The sequence below is a fragment of the Bufo bufo genome, chromosome 6 (genome assembly GCF_905171765.1).
Source record: "Bufo bufo chromosome 6, aBufBuf1.1, whole genome shotgun sequence".
Classification (NCBI taxonomy): domain Eukaryota; kingdom Metazoa; phylum Chordata; class Amphibia; order Anura; family Bufonidae; genus Bufo; species Bufo bufo.
In genome coordinates this window covers 12,727,173-12,747,614 of record NC_053394.1, presented here as the reverse complement: position 1 = coordinate 12,747,614, position 20,442 = coordinate 12,727,173, and the positions used below count along the sequence as shown (strand labels likewise).

Genomic DNA, 20,442 nt, shown 5'->3' with positions numbered 1-20,442 from the left:
TCCTCTGCCCTGTGTGAGGTTGGTGCCCCCCCCTCCTCTGCCCTGTGTGAGATTGGTGCCCCCCCCTCCTCTGCCCTGTGTGAGGTTGGTGCCCCCCCCCTCCTCTGCCCTGTGTGAGGTTGGTGCCCCCCCCCTCCTCTGCCCTGTGTGAGGTTGGTGCCCCCCCCTACTCTGCCCTGTGTGAGGTTGGTGCCCCCCCCTCCTCTGCCCTGTGTGAGGTTGGTGCCCCCCCTCCTCTGCCCTGTGTGAGGTTGGTGCCCCCCCCCTCCTCTGCCCTGTGTGAGGTTGGTGCCCCCCCCCTCCTCTGCCCTGTGTGAGGTTGGTGCCCCCCCCCCCCCCCGCTGTGTTCTGCCGCATCTCAAGCATTTGATAACTTGTGGGGTAATCCACCTTTGTGGCATAAATGGGGGGGATCTGGATACTTGAATATCCCTGACTAATATACAAAACCCGAGGAGACGGGGACAACCCTTGTGGCTGCTATTACTGTGGCCATCTTGGTTGTCACCCAGCTTTCCCAGACACTAAACTAAATAAGTGGCTTGAATGAAGGACGACTCAGAGTCCAGAGGGGGTTAATCCAGTAGACCTCAAACTGAAATCTACTACTACTCCCAGCAGACAGCTGAAGTGGGGAGGTTAGGTGCAAAGTTAAAGGGGTAGCATGATGTGTGGTAGGTGGCGCCCATGACTCTTTTGGGTGAGGGGGTTGGTCACAGCGCCCTCCATTATCTATGGGGGGTCGTGTGTTAGCTGTGGATGTACCTTATGGCTGTGACTGGAAAACCCCTTTAAGGAGTTGTCAGTCAGGTTGTAGCAAAGCTGTCATTTGATTGGTTGTTACAGCGATCCCGCCATATTGTGGGGCGCCGTGTCTTGTATATAGTTCTCCAGAAGGGCCAGCGCGGCGTAGTGTCAGGCAGAGGTGGTGAATGGGGTGGGGGCCTCAGGTCTGATCATAGCGTGTTTATGGCGATAAGCGATGGCTTCCGGTTCTGATCGGTGCATTCATTGCAGCTGCGGGACATCCTCCCATCTGGGGCTGTGATGTCTGTATGTGGGTAGCCGGGGGGCGGCCGACTGAGGGCAAGCGGACGTCTCCTGCTACTGATGATCGGCTTCGACTGAAACCAACCCAAAAAGTAACTAGGTGCCAGCAGCGACGCTCTGGGCTCCGGGGCCATCAGGCTGTACAGGGGGCAGAACAGAGGGGTTTAGAGCTTTATCCCCCCATTGCTGGCAGTACAAGTGCCCGGGGGCGGTCTGAACGCTTCCTGCCTCTCCCCTTTTAGTGGCTGTTCTGTCTCCTGATTGGCTGCTAAAGCAGTCATTTAGGGAGAGGGGGGGGGGGGGGGGGGTCTGCCAGCAGTTTATTCCTCTCTTCCTACTAAAAGGGTCTTCCCAGACTTACAGTAGCTATTGATGTCTTATCCTCAGGATAGATAATCAATATCAGATGGATTGGGGGGTCTGACACCAGCCACCCCCACCTATCAGCTGTGGTCACTGGAAGCCATACCTTGGGACAGGAGCAGTGTCCTGTGTAGTCCCCCTGCCTTGTCACACTGAAGTGAATGGGAGCTGAGCTGCAGTACGCCAGCATTGGGAACAGCACAGTGGACGGATTGATGCTGGGAGTCGGAGTGCCCCCCGCCCCCAATCATCTGATATTGACGACCTCTCCTGAGAATAGCCATCAATTTCTAAGTTCCAGAAAATCCCTTTAAGACGGTAGACCTCATGCATGCTTGTCTGAGCCTAGCGTTCATATGTATTTTCTTTCTGTGTCCGTTTTTTTGCGGACCGTAAGCGGAACCATTCATTTCAATGAGTCTGCAAAAAAAAAGGGGGGGGAGTTACTCCGTGTGCATTCCGTGTCCGTATGTCCGTTCCGCAAACAAATAGAATGTGTCCCATTATTGTCCGCATTAAGGACAAGGATAGGACGGTTCTATTGGGGTCCAGCTCTTCCATTCTGCAAAATACGGAATGGACACGGACGTCATCTGTATTTTTTGTGGACCGCAGAATTCATACGGCCGTGTGCATGAGCCCTTTGACCAACAATTGGATGATGTCTGACGGCCCATGAAGGCCCCACACGGACCACGAATGGGGCGTTTGTCCATTTTTTTGTTAATCACAAGCTCTCTTTCACACGAGCGGATGCCGAGTCCACTGCGCGAGAGAGAGCCGAGCCCCGCTCCGGACGGCAGACACAACTTTATCTCACCGAGAGGCCCGGAGCGTTGTCAATCATGTGACTGCTCCGTGTCTCTGCTGTCCGGATCGGGGCTCGGCTCTCTTTCACGCGGCAGATTACACGCACAGCATCCGATCGTGTGAAAGAGCCTAAAGTGTCGGGTAGGTGGCCTGCTACATTTTATCTGCTCTGATACATTGTAACAAACTATCAGGGCGGGCGATGTCGCTGCTCATGCATTCAGTTCACAGATTGGAGACGACTGTGATATTATATTATGTGTGGAGTTATCAGGCCAGTGACCCGGTCAGCAGCCCCAACCCCCTCCTGCTAGCTCCTTATCTGTACTGACTTGGAGGGCACTAGAGAAGATGCCAGGCAGGACTAATGCTGTTTCTGCCCAGGGATCCTGTTTGGGGCAGGCACCAGAGACGACCTGCCCGGCCGCGGAGACGTTATTTGATCTTCCTAATTACCAAGTTTTGCTTGTAAATTCTCCAGCGATGTAATTGTTGCGGCACTTCCCGCGGCGGCTACAATGTAACAATTAGTGTCCCCAGGAGCCTCTGCCATTGGCTGCAAACTTGTTGCAAAATCCAGGTTGTGGCGTTTCCTCTGTTGTCTTGATCCTTTGATGTCTTCACACTGTCACCTTGTGGGTGCGGTGGCCTCAGGCCTGGCCGTGGTGCAGCCAGATTTCTACTTTTTCCACAATATCTGCTGACATTTTCTGAGATTTCAGCGCACTGTGATAACGCAGCCTCAGTATCGCTCATCATGTATTGATTTAAAGGGAGTCTGTCAGCAGTTCTGACCAGGCTGAGCAGCTGACAGAAGTGCATACCTGCCTCTTGTGGTGCTTTTATCCTCACGATTAGTGTAAATATAAAGTTTTAGGGCTCATGCACACAGAACCATTCATTTCAATGGGTCCACAAATAATGGAAGTTACTCCGTGTGCATTCCGTTTCCATATTTCCGTTATATTACGGACGAGGATAGGACTTTTCTTTTTAGGGGCCAGCTGTTCTGTTCTGCAAAATACGGAATGCACGCGGACGTATACTGTATTTTTTGTGGACCTGTTTTTTTGCAGTCGTGTGCATGAGGCCTTACTCTGTATGTTCTGCTCCTGTAAGTGCCCAGGAGGCGGAGCTTCGTGAAGTAGTGCTCTCTGCAGTGAGCTTCACAGCCCCACCCCTCTGCTCTGAAGGACAGTTGTAGGCATCTCCTGGTTGGATGCCTCAGCTGTCACTTAGAGCAGAGGGGAGGGGCTGTGTAGATCAATGCAGAGAACACTTCCATGAAGCCCCGCCTCCTGGGCACTTACAGGAGCAGAACCCGACTGAATAAAACTTCATATTCACAGTTCTCCCCTGCAAAGAGCTCCACAGCAGAGTGTCTGTGCCTTCCTTTTTGGATGAATGGAAGAGGTCATAAGGTCTATAACCGATGCAGGACGTCTGAGGAGTGGAGCCGCCGCTTGCAGAAATGACCTAGTGGTAGCCCATGGGGCAGATTTTAAAGCAACTTTTATTTTTATTAGGATCCGTCAACAGCCAGTGTGTGCTTGGGGCAGACGCGCAATGCTTTTCTCTGTCTGTCCTGGATGTTTACCTTTTCAATCCTTTTTTAGATGAGTGGTTTTTGGGTGACTGGCAACCACTGATCTGATCTTTGACCATGCTAAAATGCTGACCGCACCAGATTGGGTCTGGGGAGAGCAGTGCAAATCTAGCTTTCCATATCATCACCATGACGACCACAAGGAGATTGACCCATGACCTCTGTAGGGTGTGAACAGAGAAAGGTTAATGATAAACCCTGCCCTGAAACGTGCCTCACTGAGGGATGAGGTTCGTTCCATGATTCAGGAGGAGGTTAAGGTATCTCAGATGTCGGAGGCTGACCAGGCAAAAGTTAATCCCACCCTCCCCTTCTGATTCGGAATGCATTGGTGACATCGACGACTCTTCCAGACAGTGGGATGAGGAGGACCCCCTTTCTGAGGGAGAAATTCCAGAAGGCAGTAAAGAAACTTCTACTTTGCCACAGATGAGATGTCTGACCTCCTTAAAGCCATAAGAGCCACCATGGGGGTGGAGGATGTTAAATTAAAACTCACTCCATTCAGGAGGAGATGTTTGGGGGACTAAGGTAAAAAATAAACAGGGTGTTCCCGATTAACGAAAACATTCGGGATATGATCTTGGATGAATGGTCAGACCCTGAGAAGAGGCTAGGGGTATCTAGAGAATACAAGAACCGCCTGTTATTTGATCCGGCAGAGTCAAGACTATTTGACGAGATCCCAAAATAGACGTACAGGTGGCCAAGGTTAATAAAAAAAAACTCTTTACCCTTTGAAGACGCAATCCCAATTGAGGGACTCCAAGGAGAGCAAAGCAGACAGCTTATTACGTAAATCCTGGGAGGCGTCCATGTTTAATCTTAAATCTAACAGAGCTGCAACGTCAATCGCGAGGTTTATGTATCTTTGGCTAAATGAGTTAGATTCCCATTTGAGGGATAAGACCCCCAGGTAGGAAATAATAAATTCCATCCCTCTTCTAAAATCGGCAGCGACCTTTTTAGCGGATGCGTCTGCTGAGTCCATTCAATTCTTGGCAAAGGATGCAGATCTTTCTAATGCGGCACGTTGTGCCCTTTGGATGAAATCGTGGTCAGGGGACAAGACTTCAAAAATGAAGTTATGTTCTATCCCCTTTTCAGGTAAATGTGTCTTCGGTCAAGTCTTAGACAAGATCCTGGAAAAGGCGTCAGATAAAAAGAAGGGGTTTCCGGAGGATGGACCTTTTTTTTTTTTTATAGGAGGAAAATTCCCTTTAGTTTCTTTCAGGGCCAAGAGAGATCCTACAGAGGGAAAGGGATGTCAGTCCGCTGGAGTTACCCCAAAGGGGGTAAGGGTAAAGGGTTTCTCCTCAATCCCCAGAGTAAACAATGATGCCAGAGTGGGGGGAAGGCTAAAGAAACTCCTATCTTCCTGGGAGAAGGTAACATCAAATCCCTGGGCCCAGGAGGTAGTCGGAGCGGGCTATAAAATAGAATTTTCTTCAGTCCCCCGAGGAGATTTTTGACATGAAATCTGGGGTCAGTGAAAGCTCAGTGCAGCATTTGGCAGGGGATCAAAGATCTCATAGACTTAAGGGTTGTAATTCGGATCCCAGTTTCAGAACAGGGCCAGGGATTCTATTCTAGTCTCTTTCTGGTGAAAAAGAAGGAAGGCTCATTCCGTATGATTATAAATCTGAAATTCCTCAACAAGTACATTTCCTACAGGAAGTTCAGGATGGAATCCCTAATTCTCCTAATAAAAAAAGAATGCAGTGATGTGTACAGTGGACTTAAAAGATGCGTATCATCACATCCCGATCCACCACAACTCAAAAATTCTTGAGATTCGCCATAAAAGACCAGCAAGGCAACACTCGCCATTTTCAGTTTACAGCTCTTCCGTTTGGGATTTCCTCGGCTCCCAGAATATTCACCAATCTGGTGATGGAGATGGTAGCATTCCTGAGACAAAAATAACTAAACACGATCCCTTACCTAGAGGACTTCCTTCTAGTGGGAGATACAGTAGACCAATTACTAACAGATCTGGACTGGATTGTCAATCTACAGAAATCCTGTCTACGGCCATCGGCCAGAGTACGGTTTTTGGGAGTCATCCTGGACTCACACTCACAGACCACTTTCCTGCCCACAGACAAGATTCAGTCTCTAAAGGAGAAAGTCAAAACCTTCCAGAGGAAAACGATCATCTGCTCTATAAGAGAAGCTATGAGTTTGCTGGGAACTCTGACAGCCTACATTTCTTGAGTAATGTGGCGTCAACTACATTCCCGTCCCATTGCAGTCCTGGATTCTGGACATCTGGGACAAGCAACAGAGGTCATTAGATTGCAAGGTTCATATTCCAGCCTATGTAAAGCCTCCTTAAGATGGTGGAAGGTGGACAACAATCTCTCACAGGGAGTGGCCTGGAGGAAGTCTCCGTCTGTTCAGATCAAGACGGCTGCGAGTCAGTCGGGCTGGGGAGCAAAAATTGGGGGCTCCTATTACCAAGGTTCCTGGGTGCCTTCGGTAAGCAGCCAATCCTCAAACTTCAGAGAGCTGTGTGCTGTATGGGAAGCCTTAAAAGGCTCTTCTGGATCACCACCTCAGTATCCTGTCAGACAACACGACGACAGTGGCTTACCTCTCACATCAGGGAGGAACAAAATCAAAGAAGCTTCTAGACCTTTCAAATAATATTTTATTGTGAGGTCTATCTCGGCAACCTATCTGAAAGGGACCCTCAACCAGGTGGAGGACTATCTAAGCCGACACACAATAGACCAAACAGAATGGTCCCTAAATCCATAAGTCTTCGGAATGATAGTCGACAGATGGGGGACATCAGACATAGATTTGTTTGCGTCAAAAGACAACAAAAAAGTGAACAGATTCTGTTCCCTGGATCCCAGGGGCAATCCTTGGATGATGGACACATTCACCACAACATGGTTCTGGAATCTGTGTTATGTGTTTCCTCCAATACCGATTTATTCCAAGAGTAATCCTGATAAACCCCCCTTTTGGCCAAAGAGGAGTTGGTTCTCCTCCCTCAAACTTTCAATCTCCAGCCCATGGACTCTTCTGCTCAGGAAAGACCTTCTACATCAGGGGCCCATTCTTCATCCCCATTCAGAGTTTTTAAGACTGACAGCTTGGATCCTGAGCGTCAAGGACTTTCAGACAAGGTCATAGCTACTCTCAGGTCCAGTAGGAAGAAGGTGACAAATGCCATATACCTAACAAATTTGGCAGAGATTCTTCTCTTGGTCAGGGGAATCTTCTCCAAACCTAGTTGGACCAAAGATTCCACAAATCTTAGATTTCCTTCAAAAGAGTCTAAAACTGGGTATTAGGCCATCTACTCTAAAAGTACAGGTATTGGCACTCAGCTGTTTCTTCGATGCGGACTTAGCAAGTCACAGATGGATCAGAAGATTCATGAGAGCAGCATCAAGATTGAGGCCCTCTTTGAAATCACAAGTCCCTTCCTGGAACCTTAAAGAGGACCTTTCACCTCAAAATGAAAGTTAAACTAAAGATATAGTCTTACTTACATGCCCCTGGTATTGCTTATTCAGTCATTAATTTTTCAATCAGTGCCCCCGTTTGTCCGCACTGCCCCCGGAATATTTGCCGCCTTGTATGCTAATGAGCCATTCGGTTCAACTGGGTGGGCCTTCAAAAGTTCTTCCGGGCGTGTCATTCTTCTCCCTGGCACGGAGCGCATCCAATCAGCGCGCTCCGGTCTTAGCCAGGGAGAAGACGCTCCAGTTCTCGCGAGATGGCTCCGGATGGATGAAATCACTCCAGTTCTCGTGAATCTCGCGAGAACTGGAGCGTCTTCTCCCTGGCTAAGAGCGGATGATCTTATGCTGGTCACAGTATCATATGTGTCACAGTATATTGTCCTGTGTGAATAGTGACCACCATTACATAAGATGCTATGTGTGTCATTCACACATCCCCCACACTAGTGTATGATCCACAGACCACCCTCATAACAGTGTCCACCACAGATCCCCTATAACAGTGCCATCCACAAATCCCCCTTAAAACTGCCATCCACGGGTCCCCCATAACAGGGCGTCATCCACGGGTCCCCCATAACAGGGCGTCATCCACGGGTCCCCCATAACAGGGCGTCATCCACGGGTCCCCCATAACAGGGCGTCATCCACGGGTCCCCCATAACAGGGCGTCATCCACGGGTCCCCCATAACAGGGCGTCATCCACGGGTCCCCCATAACAGGGCGTCATCCACGGGTCCCCCATAACAGGGCGTCATCCACGGGTCCCCCATAACAGGGCGTCATCCACGGGTCCCCCATAACAGGGCGTCATCCACGGGTCCCCCATAACAGGGCGTCATCCACGGGTCCCCCATAACAGGGCGTCATCCACGGGTCCCCCATAACAGGGCGTCATCCACGGGTCCCCCATAACAGGGCGTCATCCACAGACAACCATTAGTTCAAAACTCACCAAAAGCACACCTTTTGGTTCAAAATATTTTTCTTATTTTCCTCCTCAAATATCTAGGTGTGTCTTATCAGGTGTGTCTTATAAAGCGAAAAATACGGTATTTAATAGTTGCTTAGATTTATCTCCACTTCTCACTTTTGTAATTTTGGAAAGCACTGGTGTATGGGGGTAAGTCGAATTCAGATTTTTGTGGACCTTTTTATTATCAGGAGTAGTGTGATTATGAAGTTTTATTCTGCCAAATTCTGCTTTCAAGTGCACACTGTGCTTCACTGTGAAGTGCTCTCTGCATTGAGCGGCTTTTCAGCCCCTCTCCTCTGAGTGACAGATGCAGTGGTCTCCTGATTGGATGCTACACCTGTCACTCAGAGTAGAGGGCAGAGGTGAGGGACTGTGAAACGGCTCCACGGAGAGAGCACTTGAAGCCCCGCCTCCTGGTCACTTGAGAGAGAGCAGAATTTGGCAGAATAAAACTTTGTATTCCCACTACTCCTGATTACAAAAGGTATGGTTGTACTGCCCTCCCTAGCTCCTACCTAGTGCTGTCAGCAGATTCATTTGGTCAGAACTGCTGACAGACTCCCTATAAATGCTGTGCCTGCTCTGAACAGACCTCTGTATGGGACTGCAGCGGCCTGCCTCGGCTACCTTGTGTAGGCGCCTTCACCCTTGTACCTGGCAGGACTGTGAGTGTGATGAGTGTCGCTGCTGGGACTTCTGCCTCCTCTTCTAGGTCAATCTGCTTATTTCAGCATTTAGTTCATTTGGGGATTATTTACTGGATTATGGCAAAGCACTGTCTGCCAGGAATAATTAAAAAAAAAAGGAAATATTTTCATAAAATCTCTCTTGTAATATCCCTGGCGGTGGCTCAGGATATGCTAGGAGTTGTAGTTTCACGCCACAGTCCCCCCAAAAAACTGTCCAAGATAAAATTTTGCACCAAAATGCAACAGAGTCGATAATGTGAGCCGGGGTCAAAGGTTCCCCAGTGATCGGTCGTCCTCCCCTCACGTGTTAACCCTCTGACTGCTGGGTACGTAACAAATGTTTAAAAAAAAAAAGTCTCACATGTGTTTGGTCTAATGCCTGGGACTCAGGATTGTGACTCCACCAGCAGAATAGTGAGTGCAGCTCTGGAGTACAATACAGGATGTAACACAGGATCAGTAATGTATGTACACAGTGACTGCACCAGCAGAATAGTGAGTGCAGCTCTGGAGTATAATGCAGGATGTAACTCAGGATCAGTACAGGATAAGTAATGTAATGTATGTACACAGTGACTGCACCAGGCCAGCAGAATAGGGAGTGCAGCTCTGGAGTAGCAACCAATAGATTCCACCTTTCATTTTTCCCAGCTCCTTTAGAAAATGGAAGGTGGAATCGGTTTGGTTGCTTTACACCAGTATCACCTCCGGCAGTGACGTTTTTGCAGCCTTTTCACCATCTGTAGTGCCGTGTCTGATGGGGGTGATCTATGGATTCGCCTCTGGGGTAGGTTTGGCGCTTTGTGACAGGTTGATTGTTGAGGTCTTGTGAGCAGCAGGGCGTCTGAGCGGGGGACGCAGGTACAATGGAATCTGCAGCCTCGTTAAATAAGGGGAGCATTGTGTCAGCACTCCTTCCCGCTTCTTAAACTGTCAGTGCCAGGAAGGGTTAACCGTCGCCTCCTGGCATCCACGCCACACTCCCTGCTCGTTATGTTTATGTAGCTCAGAAGAGTCTTTAGAAAATGCGCGGTTTTCGTTTTATAAGCTTCGCCATTGTTTTATTCATTTCCTACAGCTCCAGTAGGTAAACACGGGGTAACTTCCTGCTTCCTAGAGGGCAGCGAGCAAGTGACGGGCGAGCGCCGGGGGCTTCTGGTGACACACCGCATTTTGTAGGAATATAGGGCAATCTGTGCGTTCTGAAAAGTTCTGCAACATTGTATTGGTCTTTCTATATTTCTGCCTGTTCTTGCTGTCAGTGAATGGGAGCGTTTTTGTGCAGACCTTCTCGAAGCTTCACACGGGGCCTGTTAGTCTATACATGAAAGGGGGTTTACAGGTGTTTTATTCCGGGGGTGCACCGTGCAACACTGGAAAACCCTGTCAAAAAACACAGCACACATTTCTCTCAGCTCCTGATGGTTTGTTACAATGTGTCAGTCTAGAGTACAGTATTTTATCTCGGAGCATTGTCTAGACTGGATACAGTTGTTACAAACCTTCAGCTTTGAGAAGTATTGGGTCTATTCAGGTTTCCGGCCTCTGTATGTAAACAGCAGTTGTTCCCATTCACTGATGGCAAGCGGAGGTCTTGTAAATGGTAAGGATCTGAGACTTAAAGGGGTTGTCTCATCATGAACAATGGGGGCATATCGCTAGGATATACCCCCATTGTCTTATAGGTGCGGGTCTCAGCACCTATATCGAGAACGGAGCCCCGAAAGTGAAGGAGATCGCACTGCGCATGCGCAGCCGCCCTCCATTCATTTCTATGGGGCCGCCGAAAATAGCAGAACGCTGGCTCGGCTATTGTCGTCTGCCCCATAGAAATGAATGGGAGCATGGGCCGTGCATGCGCAGTGCGCTCTCATTCACCTCTATGGGAGAGGCAGGGATTAGCGTTTGGTGGTGGACGGACCCCAGGAAAGCTCCCTGCTCCGTTCTCAATATAGGTGTGGGACCCGCACCTATCAGACAATGGGGGCATATCTTAGCGATATGCCTCCATTGTCTAAGATGGGAATACCCCTTTAACCCCTTAAGGACATAGGACGTACCGGTACGCCCTATTTCCCGAGTCCTTAAGGACACAGGACGTACCGGTACGTCCTGACTTAAAATCGGAATTCCGGCGCCGCGGGGGTTAATCGGAACGGGATGCCGGCTGAAATCATTCAGCCGGCATCCCGTAACAATGCAAGGGGGGGTCATTTGACCCCCCCGTACCGGCGATCGCAGCAAACCGCAGGTCAATTCAGACCTGCGGTTTGCTGCGCTTTTTGCAGTTTCTGATCCCCGCGGGCCCTGACCGCGGGGATCAGAAACTTGAGAGTGCATAAAATCAGGTCGCAGGTGGTGGGGGCGTTGCGGGAGGCGGGCGGTGCGGCAGGCGGGATCGCGATCCCCCGCCCGCCTCCCCATGAACGATCGTTGGCTTCTAGTGGTTATACCAGGGTGCCAGCACATTGCTGGCACCCTGGTATAAACGGCTGACATCTGTGCAGATGTCAGCCGTTCCGTTTAACCCTTTCCATACCGCGGTCCGTACGGACCGCTGTATGGAAAAAGTTAACTGTCATCGGTCAGGGAGCTCCCTCCCTCTCCATCGGGGGGCTGCTGTGCCTTTGCAGCCCCCCGATGGAGAGGGAGAGTGCCCCCCTCAGCCCTGTGCTTACCCTTCCCCGTCTGCGAAGTTGTGGCAGACGGGGAAGGTTCCCATGGCAACAGGACGCCTGCTCAGGCGTCCTGCTGTCCATGGTGCTGAACAGATCTGTGCTAAAAGCAGAGATCTGTTCAGACAAAGTGTAAGTAAAATACAGTGCAGTACCCTATATATGGTTCTGTACTGTATTATACAGACATCAGACCGACTGGATCTTCAAGAACCAAGTGGGTCTGGGTCAAAAAAAAAGTTAAAAAAAGTAAAAATAAAAAAAACATTTATCACTGAATAAAAATTAAAAAAATAAAATAAAGTACACATATTAGGTATCGTCGCGTCCGTAACGACCTGATCTATAAAACGGTCATGTTACTTTCCCCGCATGGTGAACGCCATAAAAATAAAAATAAAAAACTATGAGAAAATTGAAATTTTGCCCACCTTACTTCCCAAAAAAGGTAATAAAAGTGATCAAAAAAGTCGCATGTACGCCAAAATAGTACTAATCAAACCGTCATCGCATCCCGCAAAAAATGAGACCCTACTCAAGATAATCTCCCAAAAACTGAAAAAACTATGGCTCTTAGACTATGGAAACACTAAAACATGATTTTTTTTGTTTCAAAAATGAAATCATTGTGTAAAACTTACATAAATAAAAATAAAGTATACATATTAGGTATCGCCGCGTCCGTATCGACCGGCTCTATAAAAATATCACATGACCTAACCCCTCAGATGACCACCGTAAAAAAAAAAAAAAAAAAAACGGTGTAAAAAAAGCTATTTTTTGCCATCTTACGTCACAAAAAGTGTAATAGCAAGCAATCAAAAAGTCATATGCACCCCAAAATAGTGCCAATCAAACCGTCATCTCATCCCGCAAAAAATGAGACCCTACTCAAGATAATCGCCCAAAAACTGAAAAAACTATGGCTCTTAGACTATGGAGACACTAAAACATTTTTTTGGTTTTAAAAATGAAGTTATTGTATAAAACTTACATAAATAAAAAAATTGTATACATATTAGGTATCGCCGCGTCCGTGACAACCTGCTCTATAAAATTACCACATGATCTAACCTGTCAGATGAATGTTGTAAATGACAAAAAAAAAAACGTGCCAAAAAAGCTATTTCTTGTTACCTTGCCGCACAAAAAGTGTAATATAGAGCAACCAAAAATCATATGTACCCTAAACTAGTACCAACAAAACTGACACCCTATCCCTTAGTTTCTAAAATGGGGTCACTGTTTTGGAGTTTCTACTCTGGGGGAGCATCAGGGGGGCTTCAAGTGGGACATGGTGTCAAAAAAAACAGTCCAGCAAAATCTGCCTTCCAAAAACCGTATGGCATTCCTTTCCTTCTGCACCCTGCCGTGTGCCCGTACAGCTGTTTACGACCACATATGGGGTGTTTCTGTAAACTACAGAATCAGGGCCATAAATATTGAGTTTTGTTTGGCTGTTAACCCTTGCTTTGTAACTGGAAAAAAAATATTAAAATGGAAAATCTGCCAAAAATGTGAAATTTTGAAATTGTGTCTCTATTTTCCATTAAATCTTGTGCAACACCTAAAGGGTTAACAAAGTTTGTAAAATCAGTTTTGAATACCTTGAGGGGTGTAGTTTCTTAGATGGGGTCACTTTTATGGAGTTTCTACTCTAGGGGTGCATCAGGGGGGCTTCAAATGGGACATGGTGTCAAAAAAAACAGTCCAGCAAAACCTGCCTTCCAAAAACCAAACGGTGCACCTTTCCCTCTACGCCCCGCTGTGTGGCCGTACAGTAGTTTACGGCCACATATGGGGTGTTTCTGTGAACAGCAGAGTCAGGGCAATAAAGATACAGTCTTGTTTGTCTGTTAACCCTTGCTTTGTTAGTGGAAAAAATCGGTTAAAATGAAAAATTAGACAAAAAAATGGAATTCTCAAATTTCCTCCCCATTTGCCAATAACTCTTGTGCAACACCTAAAGGGTTAACAATGTATGCAAAATCAGTTTTGAATACCTTGAGGGGTGTAGTTTCTTAGATGGGGTCATTTTTGGGTGGTTTCTATTATGTAAGCCTCGCAAAGTGACTTCAGACCTGAACTGGTCCCTAAAAATTGAGTTTTTGTAAATTTCTGAAAAATTTCAAGATTTGCTTCTAAACTTCTAAGCCTTGTAACATCCCCCAAAAAATAAAATATCATTCCCAAAACAATTCAAACATAAAGTAGACATATGGGGAATGTAAAGTCATCACAATTTTTTGGGGTATTACTATGTATTACAGAAGTAGAGAAACTGAAACTTTGAAATTTGCAAATTTTTCAAAATTTTTGGTAAATTAGGTATTTTTTTGTGCAAAAAAAATAATTTTTTTGACTTCATTTTACCAGTGTCATGAAGTACAATATGTGACGAAAAAACAATCTCAGAATGGCCTGGATAAGTCAAAGCGTTTTAAAGTTATTAGCACTTAGGCTCCATTCACACGTCCGCAAATGGGTACGCATTCGTTCCGCAATTTTGCGGAACGGGTGCGGACCCATTCATTTTCTATGGGGACGGAATGGATGCGGACTGCAGACAGTGTGCTGTCAGCATCCGCATTTGCGGAGCGCGGCCCCAATTTTCAGGTCCGCAGCTCCGCAAAAGATAGAACATGTCCTATTCTTGGCCGCAGCTTGCGGACAAGAATAGGCATTTCTATAGGGGTGCCGGGCGGGTGTGTTGCGGATCCGCAATTTGCGGGTCCGCAACACACCACGGACGTGTGAATGGAGCCTTAAAGTGACACTGGTCAGATTTCCAAAAAATGGCCTGGTCCTTAAGGTGAAAATGAGCCCGGTCCTTAAGGGGTTAAAGGCCCAAATTTACTCATGTATCTGCTCCAAATAGGTCTAAAAAAGTGGTGCAATTTGGCGCATCTAGGGTTTCTACGTTTTTCCTGATGTACTCGATGAAGGGGCAGGGCTTAGCGGAAAGTGGGCATGGCCTGATGTGCGCAATTTTGTACCAGAATTTTTGCACAACTCTGGCGTAAAAAATATATCTCCAAGCCAACCAAAAAGTCAGAGACGAGTCTATCCCTGCGCCAGACTTATCCTCCAGCCGGAGCCCCTATGAGAGATCTGGTGGCGGTCTACACCGACGGGTCAAGGTTACACCATCTATAGGATTAGTAAATCTGGGCCTCTGTGTATTAGAAAGTTGTCTAAATTCCAATATTCTTCTGTTCTCTCCGTACCATTCCCCTGATGTCACATGACTGCGATGGTCGGACCGCTGGGGCGAGCGCGCTGTGCATTGGGGAAGGGGAGCTAGCAGTCCTTTGGCTGAGGAGAAGAGGGAATCTTTCTAAGTTGAAACTATTTTGATGGCAATTGCCCCTTTTTGCAATTTTTGGAATACCCTCTGTAGCAGTAACTCGCGCTTCCAGGTCTCACCGCTCGTTTGCACAGCCCCATAGAAATGAATGGGTCCGGATTCAGTGCGGGTGCAATGCGTTCAACTCGCGCATCCGCGCGGAAATCTCGCCCGTGTGAAAGGGGCCTTAGTGTTCGTCTGATTTCAGTCCTGTTCATTGTGATCTTTTTCATTGTCTTGTGTCCCTGATCTTATTAGTACTTCCCTATTACCTGGATAGTAGGAGTACAGGCAGGGGACTCCTTTATTGGGAAGTGACGTCTGTTCTTGATCCTTAGGGAGTATCTGTGACTGACGGCCATTTGCAGGCGATTACATTTCACTTTTCAGGTTTTACCAGTTCTGTGAACTTTCTTTTCCTTCTGCGTGTTTAGAGCTAGAGGCTAGCTCTGCGCGGTTTACAGCTTCGCTGGTGGAGGCCGTTATGCCCGTTTCAGACAAGTGCGTCCTGTGCAGAAGGCGCGTTCCGTTTGTGAGCGAGATTCCCTGTTATGGAAGTTGCTCGTTTCTCAGCAGCGCAGAGCATTATACTGATTTATAATGCTGTGTCTCTCTGCATGACCTGTATCTACTGAATTATACTGACGGCATTATTATATCAGTATAATTTTGTAGAAGTAAGGTCATGCAGAGAGAGAGACACAGCATTATAAATCAGTATAATGCTGTGCGCTCCTGAGAAACGAGAAGTCTCCATAAAGGGAATTGTGCTCCTACACAGAGTGTGATTTTCACACAGGACGCACTTGTCTAAGGCCTCTTGCACACAAACGTGTGCGCCCTGTGGCCCGCAATACATGAACACCCATCGTGGGCGTTTTCAATACATGAACACCCATCGTGCTTCCGTAGAGTTCGTTCCGTGCTTCCGTTCCGCACCATTCCGGATTTGCGGACCCATTGAAGTGAATGCACACAGAACCGTGCCCGTGCATTGCGGATCCGCAACTGCGGTCCGCAATACGGCCACGGAGCTCACATGTTCGTGTGCAGTAGGCCTAAAACTAGCCTTAAGCTCCTCATTTGTACTTTTCCTCCCAGCATTCAGCTTTGATAGCATAACTGATGTAATAACTGCAACAGAATATATTATAATGTGTATGAACGAGGTCATGTACTTACTGCAGCCTCTGCAAAGGACAGTTTCCAGTAGGGGCCGAGGGCATACACAATAAGTTACAGGTGCAGCATTGCTTGTTTTCTTCTCCTGTCTTGTCCCCTTTACTGCGCCGTCCAGCTATGTGAGGGAATGTTCATCCGGATCCTCCTGATTCATGAAGAGTGTTACTGGCACAGATGTAGTTTGTAAGATGCAGGGGATATAATTTTCCATAACTGAGCGGCTTTATGTGCTGGTCTGGCCCCTGTGATGACCTCTGTCCATATGTACAATTGCACGTACAGCCAGGTCCTTAAATTACAGTCAATTACAGCCTTTTATCTGCTCATTGTAATTGGGATAATGAGGGAATAACACACACCTGGCCATGGAACAGCTGAGAAGCCAATTGTCCCATTACTTTTGGTCCCTTAACAAGCGGGAGGCACATATGCAAACTGCTGTAATTCCTGCACCGTTCACCTGATTTGGTCTCGCCTCTGGGACCCGCACCAATCTCTAGAACCGAGCCCGCAAAGTAACCTGGAACCCAGCCGCCATCCATTCACGTCTGTGGCAGTGCCGATAACGGCCAAGCGCTGGCTCCATAGAAGTGAACGGAGTGGTGGCCGCGCTTTCGGGGTGTGCGCTCCATTTTAGTGGGACTTCCTGAAATAGCCGAATAAATGAATGGAGGACGGGAACGCATGCGCGGTACGTTCACTTTGGGAGCACCTATGGGACCGGCACCTCTCTGACATTGGTGGGATATCCTAGCGATATGCCCCCAACCCTTTAAATATTTCCGGAGCCATTTAGAAGTGTCTAATTAATTTGTGCGTTTTGGTCCAAGTTGATTTAGGGGTATATATAGTCTGGGGGCTGAATTTGGGGAACCTGTTTAGGGGTCTGATATGATTTGCATTTACTTGTTTTTAGCCCTTACTTTTTTCATTTATTGCTGTGTCTGTGCCCTCACGGGTCGTACTTTGGATGTTTACTCAGGTGGGGCCCTAAAAACTGTGACACTTCTTTGTTTTTGAAGGTTTTGTGTTAATCGTGATTCTTGTCTGGAAACAAAAAAAATCCCACACGGCCATACAAGTCCTATAATAACAGACGGGTGGCTTGTGTGTTTAGTGACATAGCTGTTTGTCTGGAGGAGCGCGCGCCGTCAGTGTAAATACTGCCGATTATTTCCAGGTTCTTGATGGTCGGCCCTCAGCATCAGATCGGTGGGGGTCCTACTCTCGGCACCCCACAGCGGTGGGGACAAAGCTGCAATACATGCCCCGCCGTGTGTGTAAGTGGTGAAGAGACCGCAGCCCATACACCGCCTGTGAACATCCTCTAGAGCAGGGGTAGGCAACCTCCAGCACTCCAGCTGTTGAGAAACTCCCAGCATGCATACTTGTTCTGCTCTTCTTAGAACTCACATCGAAATGAATGGAGCATGCTGGGAATTGTAGTTTCACAACAGCTGGAGTGCCGAAGGTTGCTGATCCCTGCTCTAGAGGGACTGCCATGGACAGTAGGGCTATGTTCACATGTGGCTGATATGCTGCATATATTTCTGCCCGGATTTCACCTTTTGCAATGTGCAGAGTGAAATACACAGCATTTTTCTCTTTATCCTAAGCATTCCATTCATTAAACCTCAGTTGCCTCCAGAGCTGCATTCAGTATTCAGCTGGCCTTAATCAATACATTTTGGAAGCTCCATATAGTCAGACTTCACATTAAAGGGGTATTCCAACAGCAGGTAAAAGTTATCCCCTATCCATAGCATAGGGAATAACTATCAGATCGGTGGGGGTCCTACCGCTGGGAATGGGGGCCCTGTACCCCCTGCATGTGCTGTACTCGGCTATCTCCGGAACTCCCATAGAAATGAATGGAGCGGCTGCGTGCATGTGCAACGAGCAGCTCGGGTCATTTCAGGGGAGCTGCAGGGGGTCCGGGGCCCCGTTCTCATGATCACGGTGGGGGTCACAGTGGTAGGACCCCCACTGATCTGATAGTTATCCCCTATTCTGTGGGTAGGGGATAACGTTTACCTACCAGAGTACCCCTTTAAATTCGCACATCTTCTCCTGCCAATGGGCAGCCAGCACAATACGTGCTGCAGCTCCTGATGTGACTAGAGTGGGATATGTCAATAGCATTTGTATTTGTGACAGCCCCAGTTTTTTCTAGTACTTCCCATCAGATTTGTAATGAATTTAAGTTTTTCATTTGTTTTTCATTTTCCTGTCCTTTTTATTTTCCCGCAGATGATCTAACCCGGAACCGGTCTTTTTGGCATTCGACGTCTGATCTGGAATAAAACATGTAGCTCGGGGGATATCGAAATATTCGGGAGCAACTCAGATTTTATAGTTTTTTTTGTTTTGTTTTATTTTGTTGTTTTTTTTCTCCTCCCCACGTAAAGGATTATCCTGGACTCTGTTCATGTTGAGTTCATGAGGTGTTTGGCTTAATCCGTCACTATGAGCAGCAGCATAGGAAAAGATAAGGACCCCAAGGATAAAGACCCTAAGGGCCCCACTATGGTCAAGGACCGTGAAAAGGAAGCCAAGGCCTCTGGGGGTCCTGTGAAGGAGAACAAAGACAAGGACCTTAAGACCAAAGTCAAAGATGCCAAAGAAGGGAAGAAAGACGCAGGTGGGGCGCAGCCTGGCGTGGCTTTTTCCGTGGACAACACGATAAAGCGCCCCTCGGGCGTGTCTGGCTTGCGTAAAAAGGCCAGCAACGCCGAGGTGATAAAGGAACTGAACAAATGCCGGGAAGAGAACTCGACTCGTTTGGACTTGGCCAAGAAGTCCATTCACCAGCTCCCGGCCTCCATCAAGGAGCTGACGCAACTGTCGGAACTTTATTTATACGGTAACAAGCTGCCCTCGCTGCCAGCGGAGGTGGGCAGCCTGGTGAACTTGGTGACGCTGGCGCTTAGTGAGAACTCTTTAACCAGCCTGCCAGACTCTCTGGAGAACCTGAAGAAGCTGCGGATGCTGGACCTGCGGCATAACAAGCTGCGGGAGATCCCGGCCGTGGTGTACAAGCTGAGCTCCCTCACCACGCTCTTCTTGCGCTTCAATCGTCTCACTACCGTGGAGAAAGACATCAAAGCCCTGAGCAAGCTGACCATGCTGAGCATCCGGGAGAACAAGATCAAGCAGCTGCCGGCAGAGATCGGTAAGGGGGGGAGGGGGTCTCTGTATCTAAAGGGGATTGACCAACCTCAGGGGGTTATGAATCCCGCCACTGCCTCTTCATAGTATGCCAAGCATAGCGCCATACATTGTATAGTGGTCGTGCTTGGTATTGCAGCTCAGTCTCATTAAAGGGGTTATCCGAGTTAAATACATTTATGCTAATAACTCTTATAGTATTATATGAAACTATTTTGTAAATCACTTACATTAGCTATTTTGCTCTGTTTAGGCTACTTTCACACTACCGTTCAGAGCGGGTCCGTCTGGTGTCTGCACAGACGGATCCGCTCCTATAATGCAAACGCTTGCATCCGTTCAGAACGGATCCGTTTGCATAACCATAAACAAAAAAAGAAAAAATTTTTTTTTTTTTTTGTTCATGATAATGCAAACGGATCCGTTTTGACTTTACATTGAAAGTCAATGGGGGACGGATCCGTTTGAAAATTGAGCCATACTGTGTCATCTTCAAACGGATCCGTCCCCATTGACTTACATTGTAAGTCTGGACGGATCCGTTTGCCTCCGCACGGCCAGGCGGACACCCGAACGCTGCAAGCTGCGTTCAGGTGTCCGCCTGCTGAGCGCAGCGGAGGACAAACGGAGCCAGACTGATGCATTCTGAGCGGATCCGCATCCACTCAGAATGCATTAGGGCTGGACAGATCCGTTCGGGGCCGCTTGTGAGCCCCTTCAAACAGAACTCACAAGCGGAGCCCCGAACGCTAGTGTGAAAGTAGCCTTAGCCAGTTCACATTTGGGTCATGTGACCCCCGACGTCATCAACCCTGCTCAGGCACTGACGTCTCATTTACAAGCTTCTCCCTGCTTGAGGGCGTGGCCCGGCTCTGTAAACGAGACGTCAGAGCCTCTGGTGCCCGCCCCTCTCTCCCTCTCCTCACACTGCCTCGGCTCTGCTCTGCTGATGACGTTTTGTTTACAGCCGTCTCCCTGATTGAGGGCGTGGCCCGGCTCTGTAAACGAGACGTCAGAGCCTCTGGTGCCCTCCCCCCTCCAGCTCTCCTCACACTGCCTCGGCTCTGCTCTGCTGATGACGTTTTGTTTACAGC

General features: G+C 48.1%; 1 protein-coding gene across 1 annotated transcript in view; it reads left to right on the top strand.

Moving 5' to 3' along the window:
• SHOC2 (SHOC2 leucine rich repeat scaffold protein) overlaps positions 1-20,442 on the top strand; it is a 50,870-nt gene that overhangs the window by 1,076 nt on the left and 29,352 nt on the right. The window contains exon 2 of the mRNA XM_040437556.1: positions 18,431-19,352. Within this exon, the coding sequence (XP_040293490.1) occupies positions 18,647-19,352 (706 nt within the window). The 5' untranslated portion in view covers positions 18,431-18,646. The remainder of the gene's footprint in view (positions 1-18,430; positions 19,353-20,442) is intronic.